General features: G+C 41.3%; 1 protein-coding gene across 1 annotated transcript; it reads left to right on the top strand.

The window, feature by feature from the left end:
- The first annotated feature begins 640 nt into the window (after positions 1–640).
- Positions 641–17,818, top strand: NTMT2 (N-terminal Xaa-Pro-Lys N-methyltransferase 2). Its single transcript, XM_088524572.1, has 4 exons — positions 641–809; positions 7,287–7,462; positions 13,823–14,072; positions 17,264–17,818. Exons 1-4 carry the CDS (start codon positions 656–658, stop codon positions 17,536–17,538), a joined length of 855 nt encoding a protein of 284 aa, XP_088380698.1. The 5' UTR covers positions 641–655; the 3' UTR covers positions 17,539–17,818.
- Positions 17,819–20,334: the final 2,516 nt, after the last annotated feature.

Raw genomic sequence — 20,334 nt, 5'->3', positions numbered from 1 at the left:
CCATTTAATCAGATTAAATGGGCTAGGGCAGACTGATGTGCCTAGAACATGGCTTGTCCTACCATAGACAGTGGTTAAACATAAAGTTTAACTTCTTGTTTCCTCGTTGCTTGCTATAATCATAATTTATTAGGACATATGATTTGTGTAGAGGCATGTCCATGTTCTTTCTTCTGACCTTTCTTTTGGCTCCCTCTGGACCGGAAAAACAAATAGTGAGGGAGAGGCTGGGAAACGAAATCACCCTCTGAGATTTGGAAGAGATAGCTAGGAGACCCTGGATAATATCTGTGTTCCTTTGAAGTGAAGGCTAAGCAGATTAGGAGAAGAAAAGCATAATTGAATTTAAACCTCTCTTTTTCAGAGTATATATACTTTTACCCTGGCTAAGCAATTTCTTGGTGGAGGTTTTTATCACTTTCCAGCACCTGGTGTTTTAGGAGGGCAGAGATTATTCTGAACGAGTGCCAGCAGACAGCTTTTCTCACTGGGCTCTCCCCTGCCTCCACCCCCTGCCCTGCTCTAGACACACACCCCAATATAGAATGACAGCACACTGCCACAGTTTAAATGACACTGTCTCCTCAGAAGGACGGGTCCTGCTGAGAGCACCAGCCACAGCAACTTTCTGCCCTTGCAAAAGAAAGACTTTGTCATGGCATATAAGGCGGCACATTTGGCTTTTAAGTCACGCTGGCATAAGACAGATGAAGAGCTCTGTCGGCACAGCATGTCCTTTATCTTGCACAGGGCGATCCGGAATGACTTCTTTCAATGTTACCTTTATCTGCTGGAAAAGCTTCCCCTGGGTGAGTAACTGGTGGGCAGTGTGCATGTGTGACTGCTTTCCAAAAGGACATACCGTGCTGGATGGTAGAATACAAACCCGTTAGTGACAGTAACTGAGGAGCCCGGCTAGATACACTGCAGTGCCAGCTAGATCAATTGCTGCTTTCTTCTCAGCTTCCTCTCATTCAGTATCCTTCAGTGACCTCTTGTTTTACCTGAATACCCCACAAATTGTTGTCATGGAGGGGAAGGGAAAGACCTCAGACATAGAATCTGTTTTCTATTGATGGCACTGCTAGACACCTTTTTGTCACCATTAACTTGGAGCATACATTGACCTGTCCAGAACTTTCCGAGTTTCCAAGTTTCCAAAAGCAAAAGTATCATACCTGACAGGCCTTACTTTCCATTGTGTATTACCTGTTTTGCCTTTCAGTGTGTCCTTACTTTTGTCATATGTAGTGCTTTGGCCAAGTGTTTGAAAGGTAATGATTTTTATTATTTTTTATCAAGGGCCTATGTAATAGAAGCTCTTGCCCATTGCTTATTATCTGATGGGAAAATACTTCCAAAGTGTTTGTTTATAGCCTGGTTTCAGGAGAGGTTTCTGGTTATAGGATGCCAAAATATTTAGGTACATAAAAAAGAAGCTCAGAATTTGGCCCTGTAAAACAATCAAAGATCTCCCCAGGACAGTATAGCTATAGTTTTTACTTGATACTGTATTATGTTACAATGTCACTTTTTTTTTTTCCTTTTTATTTTTTTTTAGCAGAGTTATACAGCTTCCAGTGAACATTAGCTCTGTAGGCATTTGAGATGGGAAGGATGTGTCTCTGCAACCTGCTAAGCTGCTCTTTCACAGTGAATTCCTGAGGGCTTCTTCCTAATTGAAAGATCTGTTTAAGCAAGTGGATTATCTTACCTGATTGTGTGAAAATACATGTACCACAGTTACTAAGTTACTCAAGTTACTAAGATTCAAAAATCTTGTGAAGAGAAAGGTATTTCCATGTATTTTAGTGTGTGGTGTGGCTTTGAACATACAGGTATATCTGCAGCTATCTAAAATGAATGAGAGAAGATAAATTGTCCTGTCCTCAATGGTAGATAGATGGGAAAAGTGGAAAGAAAGGAAAGAAACTTAATTATAGCTTAATTATAAGTCCATATAATAATCTTAAAAAAAAAAACTATGAAGATATTTCCATTTGATTTGAAAGTAAACACACTATATTAGAAACTAAGCAAAATTTCCTATAATATAGCTGTTAGTATAATGATTAATTTAAAGGGTTTAAAAGTTACCATTATGAACATCTAGCCTAAAATTTCACATAATAGTTCCAGTTTGTAACTTTTGGCTGGGCCAAATTACGTGTTTATGAAGACAAAAATACCTTGATTTACGGGCTCCAAGTGAGTGAGAATTCATCAATCCGTCGTTAAGCTGTTTCCAGGCCTAATTGCTCTTCTGTTTTAAAACTGTATTTTATGTCTTGTCTGAATTTATTTGAATTTCCATTCCCAGCCAACAAGTTTTGTTAAGCCTTTGCCTATCTGATTAAAGAGCCCCTCTGCCAGATTTTTCAGGTCCTGAATCATTCTTACAACTTTTCTAAACAGTTTTCCATGTGTCAGCTTATTGCCAGCAAATCCAGATTAGTTGTGAGTCAAGCCTTGATGTGAACCTGCAGTTTGTCTGCTACTCCATGGTAACTGTCGCGGAGTAAAAGTGACAAGAGACAACAAGCGTAATTTAAAACAATAGAGGTTCAGACTGGATATAAGGAAAAACTTTCTCCCCTTGAGGGCAGTCCAGCTTTGGAACGGGTTGCTCAGGGAGGTTAGGCAATTCTCCATCCATGGAGGTTTTCAAGGCCCAACTGTATGAAGCTCTGAGGAACTTCCCCTGATCTTGTTACACCTCTGCTTTGAGCACAGATTTTGAATAGAAGCCTCCTTAGATCCCTTGCCTGGATTATCCCATGGCATGTGCTGTAAGCATGGTGAGGACAGAATGTGCCAAATCTCTTCAGAATTACATTTTCCAATTCAGCTCGGAGTGCAACTGAAGAGAAATGCATTGAACTCTTCAGGCTCAAACACTCCGTCCGTGTAAACAGTGTGAAACCCCTTAAAAAGCACCAAGGCTGTCACCTAGCAGGGAAGTTCAGCAAGCGCTTAGCTCCACGCATCAGCAATAGCACTGAAACCAGGTCTCCCCTTGAAGGTTGTAGTGCAGCCCGTGGTCAGCAAGGCAGCAGCTTTGCTTTGAGCTATCCTGGCTCCGCATTCGTTCCACCCCTCCTTTTCTGGGTTCCGTGGTAGAGCTCTTAGGCATGTTTACCTATGAGCCGAGCATATCTGGTATCACAGTCCGCTAAGAGAAACAAGTCATGTTTACAGGCCTGAGTAATTTTTATAAATAAAAGCCGTGAGTAGCTTTAGGCCCTGATCCAACAATATACTTAAATGTGTGTGAATGCCCTTAAGCCCTGAGGACTTTAATGGAGCTATTCAGATGCTGAATGTTAGGCACATATTTAAATGGGCTGCGGACTTTGTGCCAGTGGAGTGAGATCTATAGTGAAAGACTCAGATGATCAATTAACAGAGCCAAATATTCTAGTGTATGTGTCCACATGTAAAAACTGCTTTGGGGGAGTTGATGTTCATTCTCTGTAAAACAGAATTTAAGTGATCCTCAGATCACAGTAGCGAGGTGGATTCCATTCTGGACCCAGATAACTATTTTTTAACTGATGCACAAAGCAGATGTTGCGTTTAAAAGGGAATGCTCAGCCAATCTGGAATTAGTTAAGTATCTTTCAGAAAGCAATTGGAGCCACAAAATAATGCTCACAAATAAAAACTTCAAAAAAATTATTTGCAACATTCACTTCTGGCAAGAAAATTTAGCTGAGGAAACCCTGCAAGCAAAAACTGTAAGACAGTCTACTACTACAGGTTGGGACGGCACCCAGTCCTTGTTAAGTGCTTCAGTTTCTCTCGAGATTTATATTAGCTGTGCTGGAAACCTGGAAAACAATATTTTGGAATTGATCCATAAAAAAATTTAGAGATAATGTGGTGGGCCTTGCAGGGGGAAGGGGTTGCCTGTTGCCCAGGCGTTGATCTGCAGCTCTGTCTCACTTCTCTGCATCCACATAGTGTTTGCAGTGACCAAAAATTTACAACTTCTGGTGAACGTTTGGTGATGTTTAGGGAATCAACTTAGGGACACTTTCTGTTCTCAGGCTGCCATTGCAGTGGGTTCGTCTTAACCATCTCCACTTGGAGGTTCAGCTGGGAGACCAAGCATGTCATAAGAACTTTTGAACTTTAGGAGAAACACTTTTCTAACTTGAAGGTTTACAAGTCGCCTAACTTACTCCTGAAAACCTTGTTCATGAAAGACAGCTACACCCTCCCACCCAAGTCTCTGTGAAACTCACATTCTGTCCTGTCCTGCCCATGCTGTGCAAATTTCAAAGTACCTTGAAATCAGGTTGTGTATCAGTAACAAATCTCAAAAGTATTTCATTTCCTGAGGCATGAGGTGGTCCCATGAGAGTCATGGCATGGGAGATACCTCTGGCTAGACAGGTCCTGTGATGAGGAGCAGAGCCTCCATATGCCTTCTCACAGTGCTTTTTAGGGGTAGATTCCTCAAACTGGCACTCCTCCTGCTGCCTCTGCTCCTGCTGCAGGTGCCCAAGTGTCCAGGCGCATCCAAGATGAGATCAGAGGTTAGGCTGATTGTCTGCGTCCGGAAAATTGGGCTGTGGAATGGCAAAATGGACAGTGTTGCAAATTCATGAGAGGGAGGAGTAGCATGGAGGAATCAGGGGGTGGAAATCATCCGTATAGATCGCACACACCATATGTGGGACCGTAGGTCTGCAGGACTGTGCTTGGGTGCTGTGACACCTTCATGTCAGCCTGTCCCCTCACCTGCCCTCCCGTGGGGGACCTGCATAAAAAGATTTTGGCATAGCTTTGGTGGGCAGATAAAACCCCATGGATGCTAAGACCAGAGCTGATCAGAGATGCCAGCACGTAGGGCAGATTTCTGGGGTCCCAGCTGGCTGGGAGGGATCCTGAGTCAGCTGCTGTATGTACACCAGGCACGCCAGGCATTCAGTGAGACTGACACTGGAGATGAGTGGGAAACTTGAGAACGCAGCTAAAATCTGACATCCTGAACTGCATATCCTCGCCATGTGTTACCTTGGGTCAGGTTCGGGTTTTGAGTAGAGGGACTCTGAATGTCATTCATGCTGCCAGCTGCCTGTGGCACCACGTCCTAGCGTGCAGACAGCCTGTAAACCCCTTTCCCTTCCGTCTAGCAGAATGGGATAAATCACAGTCCTTCGACAGTTCCATTCAATGAGCCCTAGAGATCATTGCTGGCCTCTCATACAGAAGGTCTTGTAGAGCTACCAGCCAGGAATTCAGGTCTGGTATCTGAGTGGACAAAAAAGACTGAGGGAAAAGAAGTTGGTGCCACTCCGAAGGGATGATGGAGATCAATTACCAGAAGAATCACTGCCACCAGAGAAGTCTTTATTTCTCAGGCTCTGGGAAACACCCTGGCCAGATTGTGATGGAGATTGGCTGCTACCCTCCTCATATTAATTTCTTCAGTTAAATGGTTTCTTCTGAATATGTGAATATAATCAGTGGAGTGTGTAAAGCCCCCAGGTTTGACCCTTGCTGGGCTCAATGCTTGCTTATGGTATAACTTTCTCAGGCATAACACAAATGTGTAATGGATTAAAGCTTTAATAGTATCCGTTCAGCAGTTGACTTAAGCAGGTGATGACAAGAGGGGCTGGTAATGCTGCTTTTGTTGGATGAAGGATATGCCAGGCATGCTGCTTACGTGTAACCCTATAGCACTATTCTGTTCCGAGTGGTCCTTGGTGGTAATTATTCCCCATCCTACTTCCTTTGTCCCCCCCTGCCTTATTTGCCTCCAGAATGTCATTCTCCTGCTGAGGATGGGCAGGCACACACTTATCATTCCCTGCTGAGCTTGCTCGCCCTCAATAAATACATTCCAGGCTTATATTGAGGGCCTTTGGCCTAGCTCTCCTCCTCTGCGTGGAGGGCATAATTCCCATTCTCCAGCCGGAGTAGGCAAGGCCTGGCTTCTTCACACCCCTCTTAGCAGTTACCAGCAATGCTTCCCTAGAAATTTAGAGATGTAGTACGCAGAAGGCTAACTCCGAACAGCAACAAAATACTGCTCCCTCATCTTCTGTTTGTTTAGCCTGCAGGGAGATCTCCATTTCCCTTGTTCATAACCAAAACGGTATTTGCTGCTTGTCATTTCCAGCTCCTTGAACACACTCGAGAGCTGCAGCATATCTGTTTTCATGCTACAGAATAGTGTGCACAAGGGCTTATTCCTGGTGTAAATCCATCTCTTGTTATTGCTCAGCCTTCAGACACTTGTAGCTGTGTTCTCCTCGGAAGGCCTGGCCAGCAGCAGCTCTGTGTCACACACACAAGGAAATCCTGCTGCTACGTCTATGTGTGAAGCAGTAGAAGCCAAGGGGTTCCACGCCAGTTGTTTCTGGTCTGTCTGAATCCAAACTTCTGTGTTACAAAGCAAAACTACTGTTCATATGCCAAAGCCCATCAAGCATAGAAAAGCCCAGGATGCTGAGGATAGATCTCAGTTCTTCAGAGATTGGGGAAAATAACCCTTTATCAAATAGACCTTGCAGGTTTTAATAAAGCAGCTTCACACTTAGGATTGCTGTATGTTACCAGCAGAATAATCAAGCAATGAAAAGAAACATTCCAGCCTCTGGCACATAGGAGCTTTCCAGTATATCACCCACTAATTGTCTCATTCCTTGATCTGTGACAGATGAAAATTTAAGACTGTCTGTTCTAAATTGTCTCCCCTCTGTATAGTCATTTAGGTCTGAGTCTACCATCTGCTTTTCGGTTCAGCTTACTCGCCGTGCCACAGATTGTACCGTATCACTAAAAATAAACCAGAGCAAGTGCTTCATTCATCCGCACGCACTCTTCTTTTTGGTACATTCTCCATGAAGCTGTCAATAGCTAGAAAGTGTACACAGGGTCTGCAGATTGCAAGAAGCATATAGGTTTATCACAGTCAACATGATCACCCTGCACAGGAATTTATACTGCCTACAGCTTTCCTGGGAGCAGACCAGCCCTGCTGCTGTCATTGGCATGAATGTTCATCTTCAAACTTACATGAAAACATGCAGTGCAATGACACAAGTGGGGTCTAAACTGGGAGGCACTGAATATGTTCAAAGGGTACTGTGTCCCTTCAGGGCCTTGCAGGATTAAACACAACACCTTTCCTCCCATCTTTACTTCAGAAACGAAGATTTGTTAATTTGGAGACTTAATCCAGATTTGTAAATCTTAGCCCTTGTAAATTTTAGCCCTTAACCCGGAAATATCTGTCATTAACAATAAAATAATGATTTATCTGTTTGCAGTGAAACTTTATGCTTTAACAAGTCAAGTTATCAATGGTGAGATGCAGTTCTACGCCAGGGCCAAACACTTCTACCAGGAGGTGCCAGCCACTGAAGAGGGCATGATGGGAGACTACATTGAACTCTCCAAAACAGACCTTGAGTCCTCCAGGAAATTTCTCAGGAAATTTGTTGGGGTGAGTCATCTAATCACAACTTCCGAAAGAAACAGTGGTCATGTGTCCTAAATGGCATACATTGTCCCCAGTCACATTTTCAATGGCACCATATGTCATATTTCCTGTGCATGAAGCTCAATCACAGGTCATAATTGCCTTTCACTGTGTCCAGTAACATATAATTTACATGAATTCTACTAGATCACGCATAAGAAAGAATATACATTTTGCCTGACCATATGTCATTATTAACCTGCTTTGCATTCTTTTCTTACGCTCTGAAATTGCAAAGAGAATTGTGCAAAGGATTCTTCTAATTCGGCTTTGGTGGAGTATTCAATGCAATCTTTGCTGGCTTCAGTGGGAGAATTGCCTGTGCAAATTCCAGCAATACATTTGGGAAAGCAGCTGAGACTAAATACCTAGTTTATGGTTTGCATATTTATTGATACTTCAGAGAAGGCTGCAAGAAAAAATATCCTGCTCCCAGTGTTAGGGATATACAGAATAAAGAAAAATTGGAGAAACCCACTAGGATAATTTTTTTTCTTGAACATTGCAGTATTGATAAGGTCATTGGTCATTTGCAGGTAGATTTTTAATGGTGTTCAAAGGTTTGTTTTAACCTGAGATACAAAGGTTTTAAAAGCAGTATGAATAGCATTTTTGTGCTTAGCTATCCAAAAATCCTATTCATGCCTAAATTCAGCTCTTGAAATCTGCAGATCAATAAAGTGCAGTTCAATCACTTCCAACTACAGTTCTCCTTCCCAGAGAAAAAGCTCAACAACTGTATTAGATGCTAAAGAATCCACAAAGCCAAGGGCTGCAGTAAACCAAGTTTTGTTCACAAAATGTTCTGTTCACAAAATGACTAGTTCCATATAATGTTATCATAGATCTTTCATTATGTACTCAAATGTACAAATTTGTGGTAGCCACATGAGCTTTTTTTAGCCTTAAAGATCAGCTGTGGAAAAAAAAACTGATAAGTTAATTAGATGTTGTATTAAAAAAAAAGGCAGAGTTTAAATGAATTGGAATGGAAACCAAGTGTGGCTTAACAACAGATAGAATTCGTATATAACAGTGAAGGGAAACTGATGAAAAATTTACTGTACTTGATAGAGGCATCTGGGGCAATGTGTCAGGAAAACACAATTAATTGTGTGAACATCTGCAATATTTCTATTAATAGTCATTTGCATTAATGCTAACCCAAAAAGGCTTTACAACATCTCAAGTCCTTGGTGTGTTAGGCTTTCAACAGACACAAAATAAGAAAATATAAAGGAAGTTCAGTGAGGCAGCAAAGGAAGTTCAGTGAGGCAGCTGAGCCAGATGGCACTTTTACAGACAATGAAATATAACTTAAGAAGACTAGGGCCATCAAAGAACATTCGTGAAATTCAAGTGCCAGTGCTCAGGGGAAGATTTCACACTTCCTAGACTCCATACAGATCCACCTTCCTGAATGGCAAGTATGTATCACAGTGTTACGCTTGGTCCTCTCCCAGGCCCAAACAAGGGAGAAGTACAGTCTGCAGCAGAGTTCTCTCAAGCTGAGAATTGGTCTGTAACCACAGTCTGCTACAAAGAGAAAGTCATACCTAATGCATCAGGTGTGATGACAGATACAAAATACTCCAGAGCAGAGTTCTCATTCCTGTTATTAGACAGGGGTAGTCTGAATGGCTGAGATCAAAAAAAAGGGCAGAAAAAAAAAGGGATCTGCATGTTTTGCTAACTCTGACATCACTTGTTCAAGCCTGTCCTCTCTTGAGATGCAGTCAATTGGTTACTTACAGTTTATTTCTTTCTACTACTGCAATTTGAATCCTATTCAACCAGATAGAGATCTTTACAGGCTGTCTGTTTTAGTGGCCTTACTGTAAAGCCAATTTGGGGTATGTCTTCCCAAGATTATGGCTCTACGAATAATTTTTTTTTTCCAATAAGGCTATCAAAACTTTAAGAAAGTGGTTCATGCCTAAACTATACCTAAACCTAAAGTATATTTTCTTTCATATATATATAGACAAATGCTGTTTTTTTAAAGATAAGAAATTTAAAAATATCAGAACATAGGAAAATTACTTTCAGATCAAGTGAAAATATTTTTCTTGATTTTGGGTTTGTTTTACCCTCTGAAAAACTTTTCCCTTTGTTTTCAAGAAAAAAAGTCAATTCCAAAATGAAAAATGCTGATTAGGAATGGAAAGTGGACAAGTTATTTTTTTCCTTAAAAGTCACCATAAAGAAGCGTCTTGACATTTTCAACATTTTTTGCCAAGTTTTTTGGCTATAATTATAATCTAGATTTGAGATACCAGTTTCACAGATAGGTTTGTTCTTCCAAAACTTTATTTTCTGGCAAATTTAGTGTTCCTTAACAAACAGTTGCCCTGTTCCACTCGAATTACTCCTCTTGAGTTAGTTTGGCTAGTGTGGAAATGCCACGCAGTGACATTTCTCTCACATGACTGGTACTGCATACCTTCATGTAAGGCATTTCTTAGCATGGCTCTTAGCACCACTATAAACTGAGCCTTGGATTTCTTTCCTGTTGGAGAATTTATCTTGCCTGGCCACACAAAAGGAATTTCAGAAAGACACTGGAGGACTGAGGACTTCAGTTATATTTTGTCTTGTCTCGCTTCGCAGGTGAGTCAAAGTGAGTCAGAAGTGCCGCTGTGCTCAAGCAAATAGGTTTTATGTGCATGTGGGCAGATCTCAAAATGTTGCTTGAATCTCAAAAACATTCAAGTCAGAACCTGAGCCAGCAGTACAATACAGACAAGCTGTAAGTTGTCCTACATGCAGCCCGTGCATGAAGGGTTATCAGCAGAACCAGATCAGGGACTATTTATGGCAGTGTGTTTATGGCAGTGCCAAATCCAGAGGTGGCCTGTAAAAAGGAAAGAAAGAAACCAAAAAGCCATTAAGTCAGGAACAGCTGTGGGCTACAGATGTGTGAAGTGCTACAAGAGATGATTATCCTCAGAACTGCCTCTCTGCCCTTTTCACGGGTCTGCACAGTTACTGCTGAACAAAAAGTTTCTGGAGAACGATTTTGCCCTGATCATGGAGATGGGAGAGATTTTGTTTAAAAACTGCAGAAAAGAAATGGAAAGAAAGCCTTTTACCTGTGCTTTTTAGCTGTGTCTTGAGCTGTGATTTCTTCTGTTTCGCTGTGTCTTGAGCTCTCATTTCTTTTTGCTCTTGAATATCTACATTGTCTTCCCATCCTCCCAAGACCTGAAGTAATAGCATAAGGAATGTATAGCACAGCTGTTTTATCCCCAGGGAACCTCTTCAGTGCCCCATTCAATTTTTCAGCAGAACTTCTGATAGTGTACATTTCCTAAACGATAGTAATACTTAGCAATGTGAAGCAGATAATCAGAGGAGCAGTTAATCTTAATTTTTGAGCCTGCTCTAGCTTAAATTTTTCACTTAAACTGTTTTATTTTAAAATAAGAAATCTGATTTTCAACTCAATTAGGCTTTTAGGAAAATGATTGCCTTCCAAGGAAAACGTTAATACCCTGTCGAAGTTCTGAGCACTCCCAAACTGAAAATATATTATCTGACCATGAAGTTATGTCAACATTTTCATTACAAACAAGGTCATAGTGCTTCACAGGGCTTCTAGTCTGGTTGCTCTCTGTCACAAAGTATGGATCAGGCTTCATCTCCCAAGACTGTCGCCTTTCCTGCTTCTCAATAGCAAATGGGGATTTGTCATCAGGCCTCCTTTCCATGGTACATCAAGGGAGATGAATTCCCTGTATTGAAGAAGGTACCCTAACTACACCTTCCCTGAACACAGGTATCCAAGGCAAAACATGGGGTTTTGTCTAATTCTATTAGCCTTTTGGATACATAATGCCTATTTTCTGACCAGCTCTCATAAGGCATAATCACATGAGCCTAGGCCTGTATGGATCTGTCAGCAGACAATATGGAGATCTTTGTAAAGATTCAAGACACAATTCCTTTTCCTTTCATGAATTCCTTGCTACAACTTAGTCTATTCCTCAGTAAATGTCTCAGTAAATTCTTTGGTGCAGCCTATGTATGAAGAATAATTTACATTTTTTAGCTAACTACAAGCAGGTAATCTCCAGAGACGATAGGCCTGAACACTGCTGAGGATAGGCCTGAAGACTGTTGAGGACGCTTGTGCACACCAGGAGATTAATCTTTCTGGGTGCACAAATTGGGCCCAGCAGCCTGGTGACTGGTGAGAGCCCTTGGGGTCCTTGTGCTCTTTCTACAGTTACTCGGCGTAACCGGATGCTCAGCCAGGCTATTCATAGTCATGTCATTGACAGTACTGTCCTTTGACCTTAATAATCTACTGAATTACCCACTGAAGCAAGGCCAAAAAAGCAGTGAGGTACATGATTTATGCTTGGTGATTATGGAGAGGGGTCTCCTAATAAGCAGAAAAAGCTAAACTCTTCCTGGGCTTATTTCCTTTAGGAGCAGTGAAGCTGCAGCAGGAGGATGTTGGCCCTTAACTTTCATTTCAACTTTCAGTTCCAGAGAACAGGGAAAAGGTGTTTACATTTGCCTTTAATATATTTGTTTAGCAGATAACTTTGGCTAAGGGAGCTCCAGACTCACAGTCAATGACTGTGCAGCCTTAAAATTTCTGTTTTACAGAACAGCATCAAGCTTTTAAAAGCCTTTTTTATAACTAGAATGGAAGCTTTAGGGATTTTCATTATAAAGCCCCTTTTCCAGTGACTTGTTATTTTCTCATGGGCTTACCCTTTGTGCCACAATTTTTCATGTCTGATCTCAGTCCAGAGATGATATTTATAAAGAAAAAAAAAGAGAAATTATTAAGTAAAATCTAATAAATCATCATCTTTGTCTCTAGATCTAAAAAAGAAATTCCATATACGCTTGAGTCCAAATTTCTTGTGTTGTTGTAAATTATCTACTGCTCTAAGATCTTTGTTCAAAAACAGCTTGTTTTGAGAATTGAACTCAAATCTCCAGGACAATCTGTACCTGTAGTGGTGTTTGTGAGCACCTTGGAAGTTTTATACTCCTCAGGTTAATTCTTGCATGCAGTATACAGTACGTGCTCATTTTTAAGCCTTCACTGGGCTTAGAATGAGACTTATCTATGTAATTAGATATGAAGTTGCTTGACTGATGAACCTGCAAGGACATCATGAAGATTAGGTGATCTTCTGAGAAGGCTATTAACTTGTGAAAAGGTTATGTCTCTTCTTACACGAATCTAAAACTTACTGTACAGCAATGAAAGCAGGAATGCAATGAAGAAATTCCATCAAGAGCAACCTTTGTGTTTTTGAGGTCTGTAATATTGCGTGATTAGGCTTCCCATCACTCTTACTATGTACGAGAATATAGGTCTCCCTTCTCCCAGAAAAGAAAGCTGAGTCCCAAACTGCAATGAGCCTCCCAAGCAAAGGAGTGCAGTTTTGAGGAATATGGCTCCTTCGTTATTTGCAGGGTTTGTTGTTGTTGTTGTTGTTTTTTGAATATCTCTTGGGAACAAAACTGTGCCAGCTTAATTCTTCGTGTCCCTCCTAAACATGGTTACTACAGAGGGAGAAATTTAGAGAGCCATTTGAAGTTGGTGCAGTTTGAACAAGACCCTTCTTGCCTGTGTAAAACCAATAAAGTATACTTAAAGTGAAGGCTCTGTAAAGGATGCAGGGAGCTCCTTACTGGTAGATATCTGAGCCACAAATAATGGCTCACTGATAATCTGAACAGATCATTTAAGTCTGGTAATAATAATATTTGCAATTTTACAGACCAAGAGCAGTAGAATTCTGGGCATGACCCTGCACATGAAGCAGGATTGCCACCTGCCAGGATGGTTTATGTTCAGATAAACGAGTGTCTTTGGTTGAGTTACACATTCAGAGCCTGCAGCAAAGGCTGCAGGATTAGGCACCGCATGAGCAGTGGCTGCTGGATACCTGGGGTGGTGAGTATGGAAGTGGGGATGCTGGGGAGGGCAGCCTGGTGCAAACAGCCTTGGCTGATAGGAGTGGGGCAGGGAGGGAATCCGGCTGGAGAACTGGGGGAGATCTGTTTTCACTCCTTCTTCCTATTGGTGCTCAGTGTGCGGTTCCGTAGGACACCAGGCTTCACTTTCAGCTAGGGGTAAGTGAAGTTGGAGGAAAAATGAATCAAGACATTCTCTGAGAATATAGCAACCAGCCCTGCTCACTCAAGTGCTCAAAGCCTGCTTTTTAATTCTGTCCCACGTTGTGGTGTCTTGCACAAAGGAGATAAGACACTAAAGCCCCTAGGTGGTAAAGTTGCTGTACATCTTTCAAGTGGTATTTTTCAGGTTTCAAATGATTTTCTTGTATTCCACAGGGGGTAGGGAAAGCTGGCACCAACCGCGCCCTGGACTGCGGCTCTGGCATAGGTCGGGTCAGCAAGCATGTCCTGTTACCAATTTTCAAGAGCGTGGAGCTGGTGGATATGATGGAGAATTTCCTGGCTGAGGTCCCGAACTACCTCCAGGGCAAGGAGGACAGAATAGAGATGTATTATTGCAAACGCCTTCAGGAATTCACTCCAGCCCCACAAAGATATGATGTCATCTGGATTCAGTGGGTTTCAGGTTAGTTCAACATGATTCCTCCAGCCAGGCCTCTCAGAGAGCTATATAGCCTGTGCTAAAAATTATGCTAAAAGAATGGTGCGGCTATAAAAGAAGGTTCTGAAATGTTTGGAAAAGCCAGAGTGAACACTGACCAGTGCTGGGGGCACAAGGCTTGCCTTGCCCTGGTTCAACTCCAGTTACTGGTCCCACAGCAGCCCTCCACTGCCAGCCCAAGCAATTGGGGGAAATAAAAATGAGAGAGTGAAAACTGCTACCCTCCTGCAGCCCTACAGTGGAGTCTGGGTGGGATCACAGTTCGTATCTCTTTGAATTTGTCAGAGGAACCCACTAGCCCTGGAACTGCCTCACTTCCTTTGTAGTCTCCCAAGAGATCTTTGCGAGTCCTGCTAAGCCCCATGCCCAGTGGGTACTGATCAGGTTGCTTTCATTTAGATCATGTTGTGTGTGAGGCGGGAGGAAACGTAATTGGAGAGCAGCTTGCATGCAAGCTGCAGTTGAGGGGTCAGCTTTTCATGTAGCTTTTCTGGAGCAGGGATCTTCCTTAGCATGCTAATGATATGGTACACAGATATGCTGCGTTAGCCCCATCTGCCAACACCTCTACATGTTCCATGTTGAGGGAGAAAGACTGTAGCACTGTGGCAGTAGCAGTGTGTCACGCTCAAGCTTGGCTGTGGGGATATACAACATGTGGGAGGGAATTGTCTGAGTCTTGGAGGTTCTTGGGCAACATTTTGCCCACCAGTTTTCATGGGGAGTTAGGAACTACAGCCAGCCAAAGGGATATCCTGAGTGATTTCTCTTCATGCAGTCTCATGGGGAGAAAGAACTTTTCTGAGATCTGTATCCACTCTTCACACTGGGCAGCCCAAGGGTTTGGATGAAGGGAAGGTGGTTGGGTTTCTTTGCTCACAAGATTGGTACTGGCTTCATTTAAGGATTAGTTGCTTTTGGCTCTTTGCAGAAAGCCTCTTTCTACCCAGACTTCACCACCTCTACATCACAGCTTGACATTCCTTGTGCTGGTCTTGTAGCAGTGACTAGCACGTCACATACTCCTTGTACACTGAATTCCTTTAGCTGAGTGGCTCCTTAGGTCCTTACTCGCTGTCAGGGAGTGCTCCTCCCTCTTGCAGTTTTTCTGGAAGGGATTTCTGAGTCTGATGATTATCCTGACTTGGGAATATTTCAGGAAACCATCTGGAAAGAGACATAGTAAAATCACCAATATCTGTAAATCAGATCTTATAAATTAACTGATGTTTATCAAACAGGTGCCCCTATTCATGTCCCACAGCACCTCTTCATATTACAAATGTCTGCTTCCTACCCTGCAAGCAACCCCAGTGAATGCACCGCAGTATTAAAAGCATCAGCCTGGCAGTCAGTGTGGGTTATGTTCTTGGCTCCGTCATTTTTATTTGATTCCTCCCTACATGAAATGTGCTATAAAGTCATAAGTGAATCGAATTGTCCTACACCTGTAGGAAAAGAGAGTGGAAGGTAACCTGAGCACTCATCTTTCTATTCTCCTATTGCAGTCATGTAAAATGACTATTTCTGACAGACTTTTGTCCAAGCTGTTCTTTAAAATTTTCTTTAAAACATCTTTAAAAAAAGATGTCATAATCTTCCTAGAAGACCTGCCACAATGCCTAACTGCCCATCCAGAAAGAAGATTGTCTCCTAATCTTTCTACCTAGTCTTTAGCACAGACATAGCTCTGCATCTCTTTCCTCCCTTCAGCCATCAGTCTCAATGAAATACTCTTACTCAGACTTGTACGCCCCTTTTGAATGGTTGAAATATGTCAACAGACTCAACTCTTACTGCTGGAGTGGCAGCACGCCCGATTGGCAGGTAGCAACTTCCTGAGATCTCCTTTTGTTGGGAAATTGGGCTAACAGCTAGGTTAAAAAAATGTTAAACTCCAAATGAGGTGTTCAAATGCTTCGGTTAATCTTGCCCATGCGGTCTGAATTTGTCTCATGTACATATATGAACCCATGCTGTTACTCTATGAAAAAAATAAAATGAAAGCTTGTGTTTCATATTGAAATTATCATTTTCCTTCAACTTTAAAGCCATTCAGTTTTAGGATTTGGGGATTTTTATTCTTCTTTTTTGAAGTAAGAGAGAGTTGGTTAAAAAAAAATGGCATTCTGTGTGAAAATGTGGTATGACTTCCATTTATGAAAGTTCAAATCTTCTATCAAGAAAACTAAATATTTTGACTAGAAAATATAAACAATCATTTTTTTTCAAGATTTTCATTCAGTTTCTGACCAGCTGTCATCGTTAATCCATTTAAAATGGATTTCATGTGTGAGAGTTCTCGATTTGCTCTTCTCTGATCCCTGCGCTACTGATCTCAATATAACCAAAGTATTGATCCGTGAGAGAGAAGTATACAAAACATACAAAGACATTTTAAAATTTAAAATGTGTCACTTTTTTCAACATGTTTGGTACATGTAGAAATCACAACTGTATGGTGTAATATAAAGAGTTTATTTGGCAGTTTGGAAGGTCTTGCTTTCCTCACTGGATCTTTAATAAAAAGCTTTCATGATGGGTACACAGTGTTACACATAGATTTATAAGACTGTAATGCTAAAACCCAGAAGGACCTATTAGATTATCTCATTTGACCTACTCAATATCATAAACTGTTATATTTCATTCATTTACACTCATCCTAAGCCAGTAGTTTGTGTTCAGTTAAAACGTATCTCAAGAAAGTCAACCACACTTGACTTGAGGACTTCAAGAGGTGGTAAATCCACCACTTCAGTTGGTAGTTTCCAGTGGGTAATTACTTACACTGTTAAACAGTTGTCACTTATTTCCAATTTCAATTTGTTTGGCTCCAGTTTCCTGCCACTGATTCTTATTATGACTTTAACCACCAGATTAAAGAACCCTTCAGCACCCAGTATTTTCTCCACTATTCCCATTGACTTTTGTCCACATCTGCTGCTGTTGCTAATATGGATTCTAAACATTGATTTGAGTTTGCAGCTGTTGATCTCACTGGTATGTCCTGAATTTCATGATGAAATCTGGCAGGACTGTAACTTCTAATAAATAAGATATAGAGAAGCAGATTGAGGTATCAGTCTCGTGTTTAATGAGAGAGTCCCTTCAAAAGGCTAATAGCGATCTGTTTTGTGTCTTTTCATCTGTAGGATATCTCACAGATAAAGATCTCCTGAAGTTTCTCATCCGGTGCCAGAATGGCTTGAAGAATAACGGTGTTATCATTCTCAAGGACAATGTAGCCAGGGAGGGCTGTGTCCTGGATTGTCTGGATAGCAGCGTGATCCGAGACCTCAACATCCTCCACAGTCTCATTGAAATGAGTGGACTCACCATCCTGCGAGAGGAGAGGCAGGAGGGATTCCCTGAACAGTGTGTCCCCGTCTGGACATTGGCCATGCAGAAAGACCCCGGCCATTCCTGATGGCATCCAGTGACTGCCAAGACTGGAATAGGGACCAGCCACCGGACTGTGAAGAAGAAAGGGGAAAGAAAAGCATCTACTAGAATCCTACTAACCAAGTATTGTTACTAGTACAGTTCTAAGGGATCGACTTCTGAAGGATCAGGAAATAATTACATTTCATCCAGCTTCAATGAGGGCCTATCCTGCTTCTAAACCCCGTCTGCTTCATCACTCTCTCCACTTTTAAAAGCCTTTTTAACAGCTCATCATTAGATTTTTCTTTCATTAGGAAGTCAGTACTGTGACAAAGCCCATCTAATTAATTTGGTCTGATGTTTGTGAGGTGGCTGGTACCTTTTCGAGTGCCCTATATGAGGGGTTAGCAAATAAGCCTGTTTCTACAGTGGCACTAAGGCTTCTTGGAAGTTAAGAAGGCTATGATAGATCATTGATGGAGGACATTCAATCTTCTGGAAAACCTAGCCCAAATTTCAACTATCATCAATATCATACTTTAAAATATTTAAAAGAAAAACGTAAGAAAGGTACTATCTGTTTGTTGCCATCAACTCTGCAGTTTATTTATTGTTTTTTGCATTCCTGTCAGTTTGGACAATAAGACAACTTGGCTAATTTTCCTTTCTTTTTTAGGAACTACTTTATCTTCCAGATATTTCTGCCTAGAGCAGTAGTGGTGCATAAGGGTTTGCACATTCTGAGGGGAAAAATAAGTGACAAATAATGCATTTGCACTGAAAATTTGTGAAAGATGGTTCCACAAATTACGTTCTGGAGAATATTTTTTTTCAAAATGTTCACAGTGGAAACCACATGAAAGTATCTCTTTATTATTCATACCACTGTAAATTTCTTTCTTTCCCACATTCAGAACAAGTCTGGCACCATATGCAGAGCTAATGGGATTTCATGGGGTGTTAATAGTAAGACTGTAAGACGAACTAATACCGTTTTGTATTAATTAACAACTGTACTGAACTACAGAGAGTGTCAGTGTAACCCAAAAGCATCTAAGATTTATATTCAAACAGCAGCTGTATAAGCCTGGATTCAACAGTACTGACACACAAACCGTCTCCTTGAGGCTCACAGAAATTACACATTGGGCAGCTTGTTGCCCTCTTCACATATGCATAGCAAATGCTATGGGAGGAATGAAGTTCCTTTTGCAAAGCTTTGCAAAATTTGAATTTCTGCTCTATTCTGAAGGAGGACAAAAAGGAGCAATTTTAAAAATCTCAATAAAGGAAAGTTTCGAGCACATGACCACAAATGAATTCAAAGGAGATGACATTTTTTTTTATCTGGGCAAAATCAAATGTTTCTTTCGAAAGAAACTTTTAAAACTTTTTAAACTTGACTTTTTAAAACATTTTCATTTAAAACAATTGTTACTATAATGCAGTAAAAAGTAAATTAAAAATGGTTCCTTGGAAAATTAAAAAATGAATGATAAAGCTAGAATGGACTGTTTTGATTCTGCCAGAATTTATATCTTGCTTTATTTTTCTGAAATGCAACTCTGGCAAAACTTAACTGGCTTTGCAAAAGGTTGCGTTAGGACATACTTCCATGTTCTGATGGAAGAGGGTTCTCCACACAGCTGTATGCACAACTCTGTCAGAAATTGTGATCTGTGTTAGATTAAACTACATAGAAGTCTGAAGATAACAAGATCATGGAAACTCTCTGCTGGATTGTAGTGCTCTTTAACATCATTTGATAATGAATCTCCAGTTATGTTTTAATTGAGTAACTCTTTTCTCTAGCAATATGGTTGAGTATGTTGAGAACTTCCAGTTTATGGCATCAGAATCTCCAGAGCTATTCAGACCACGTCAGAGCTGAACTGGCCTGGATTAAGAAAGTATCCCCTCTCTGCAGGGGCTCCGAGAGGGAATGAAAGTGCATCCGTGTTACAGTCAGCCTAACACCTTCACTGCTAGTGTCAAACAGAATTGCAGAATGATCTGATGAGCTGTGATTGTCAGAACCATGAGTGGGTATCAACTTGGATAACCAAACTCCTATGAGAAATCAAAGTCCTGGTCCGGGGTTACTATATTAATGAGAACACTATATGTGAGTCAGTATGCCATCTGACAAAGGCTGTCAGTAGTTCCATGGACTGCCCTGAGCACCTTTGTACCATTCTCCTGTTTATTCCATTCTCTTAATCCAGGCTCCCCAGAGCATTTATAATGGTGAATCAGACAGTAGGACTGTCCAGAGGAACCTGACTCTTAGGGGTGATTAAAACCAGTTGTGTTGCATCCCATTCCTCCTCTCTTCCTTTGATGCTTCTTCCAACTTGCCAAGGAAATGCCTCCTCCACTTGCCAAAAATGATTTGTTCCCTGTGGACATCCCCACATCTCACTGAAGTAAAGCAGACTACCTTTGATTTTTAGAGGAGCTAATGCTGTTTATCTGAGAGTAATAACAACACGCTGTATTTCAAACATGCAGGTTAATACCTGTCTCTCTAAATTGATGTCAAAGAGCCACACTAAGAGCTTTGCACCTAACAAAGCTCACACTCATTATTATTATAAATCCACTTTCCACCCCCAGACCTTGAAACATGAGTTATCATTGTATTCTGGACAAGGAAACTGAGGCAGAGAAGGGTGATGTAGGCTGAATTACAGTTTTATCTAAGCAGGAGCTCTGAATGATTAACATCTCTACAAATCAGGCCACTGCAGGAACAGCTATAGAGGCAGGCAGACATAAGCTTATTCTGCCCATGCTTGAAGCAGATTGAAACAACGTGGTTGTGATTAGCCTCCTGATT

The sequence above is a fragment of the Tinamus guttatus genome, unplaced genomic scaffold (assembly GCF_059628265.1).
Source record: "Tinamus guttatus ecotype Peru unplaced genomic scaffold, ASM5962826v1 Tinamus_guttatus_pri_ptg000211l, whole genome shotgun sequence".
Classification (NCBI taxonomy): domain Eukaryota; kingdom Metazoa; phylum Chordata; class Aves; order Tinamiformes; family Tinamidae; genus Tinamus; species Tinamus guttatus.
The sequence above is the reverse complement of the archived record's forward strand: the minus strand, read 5'-3'. Positions and strand labels throughout refer to the sequence as shown.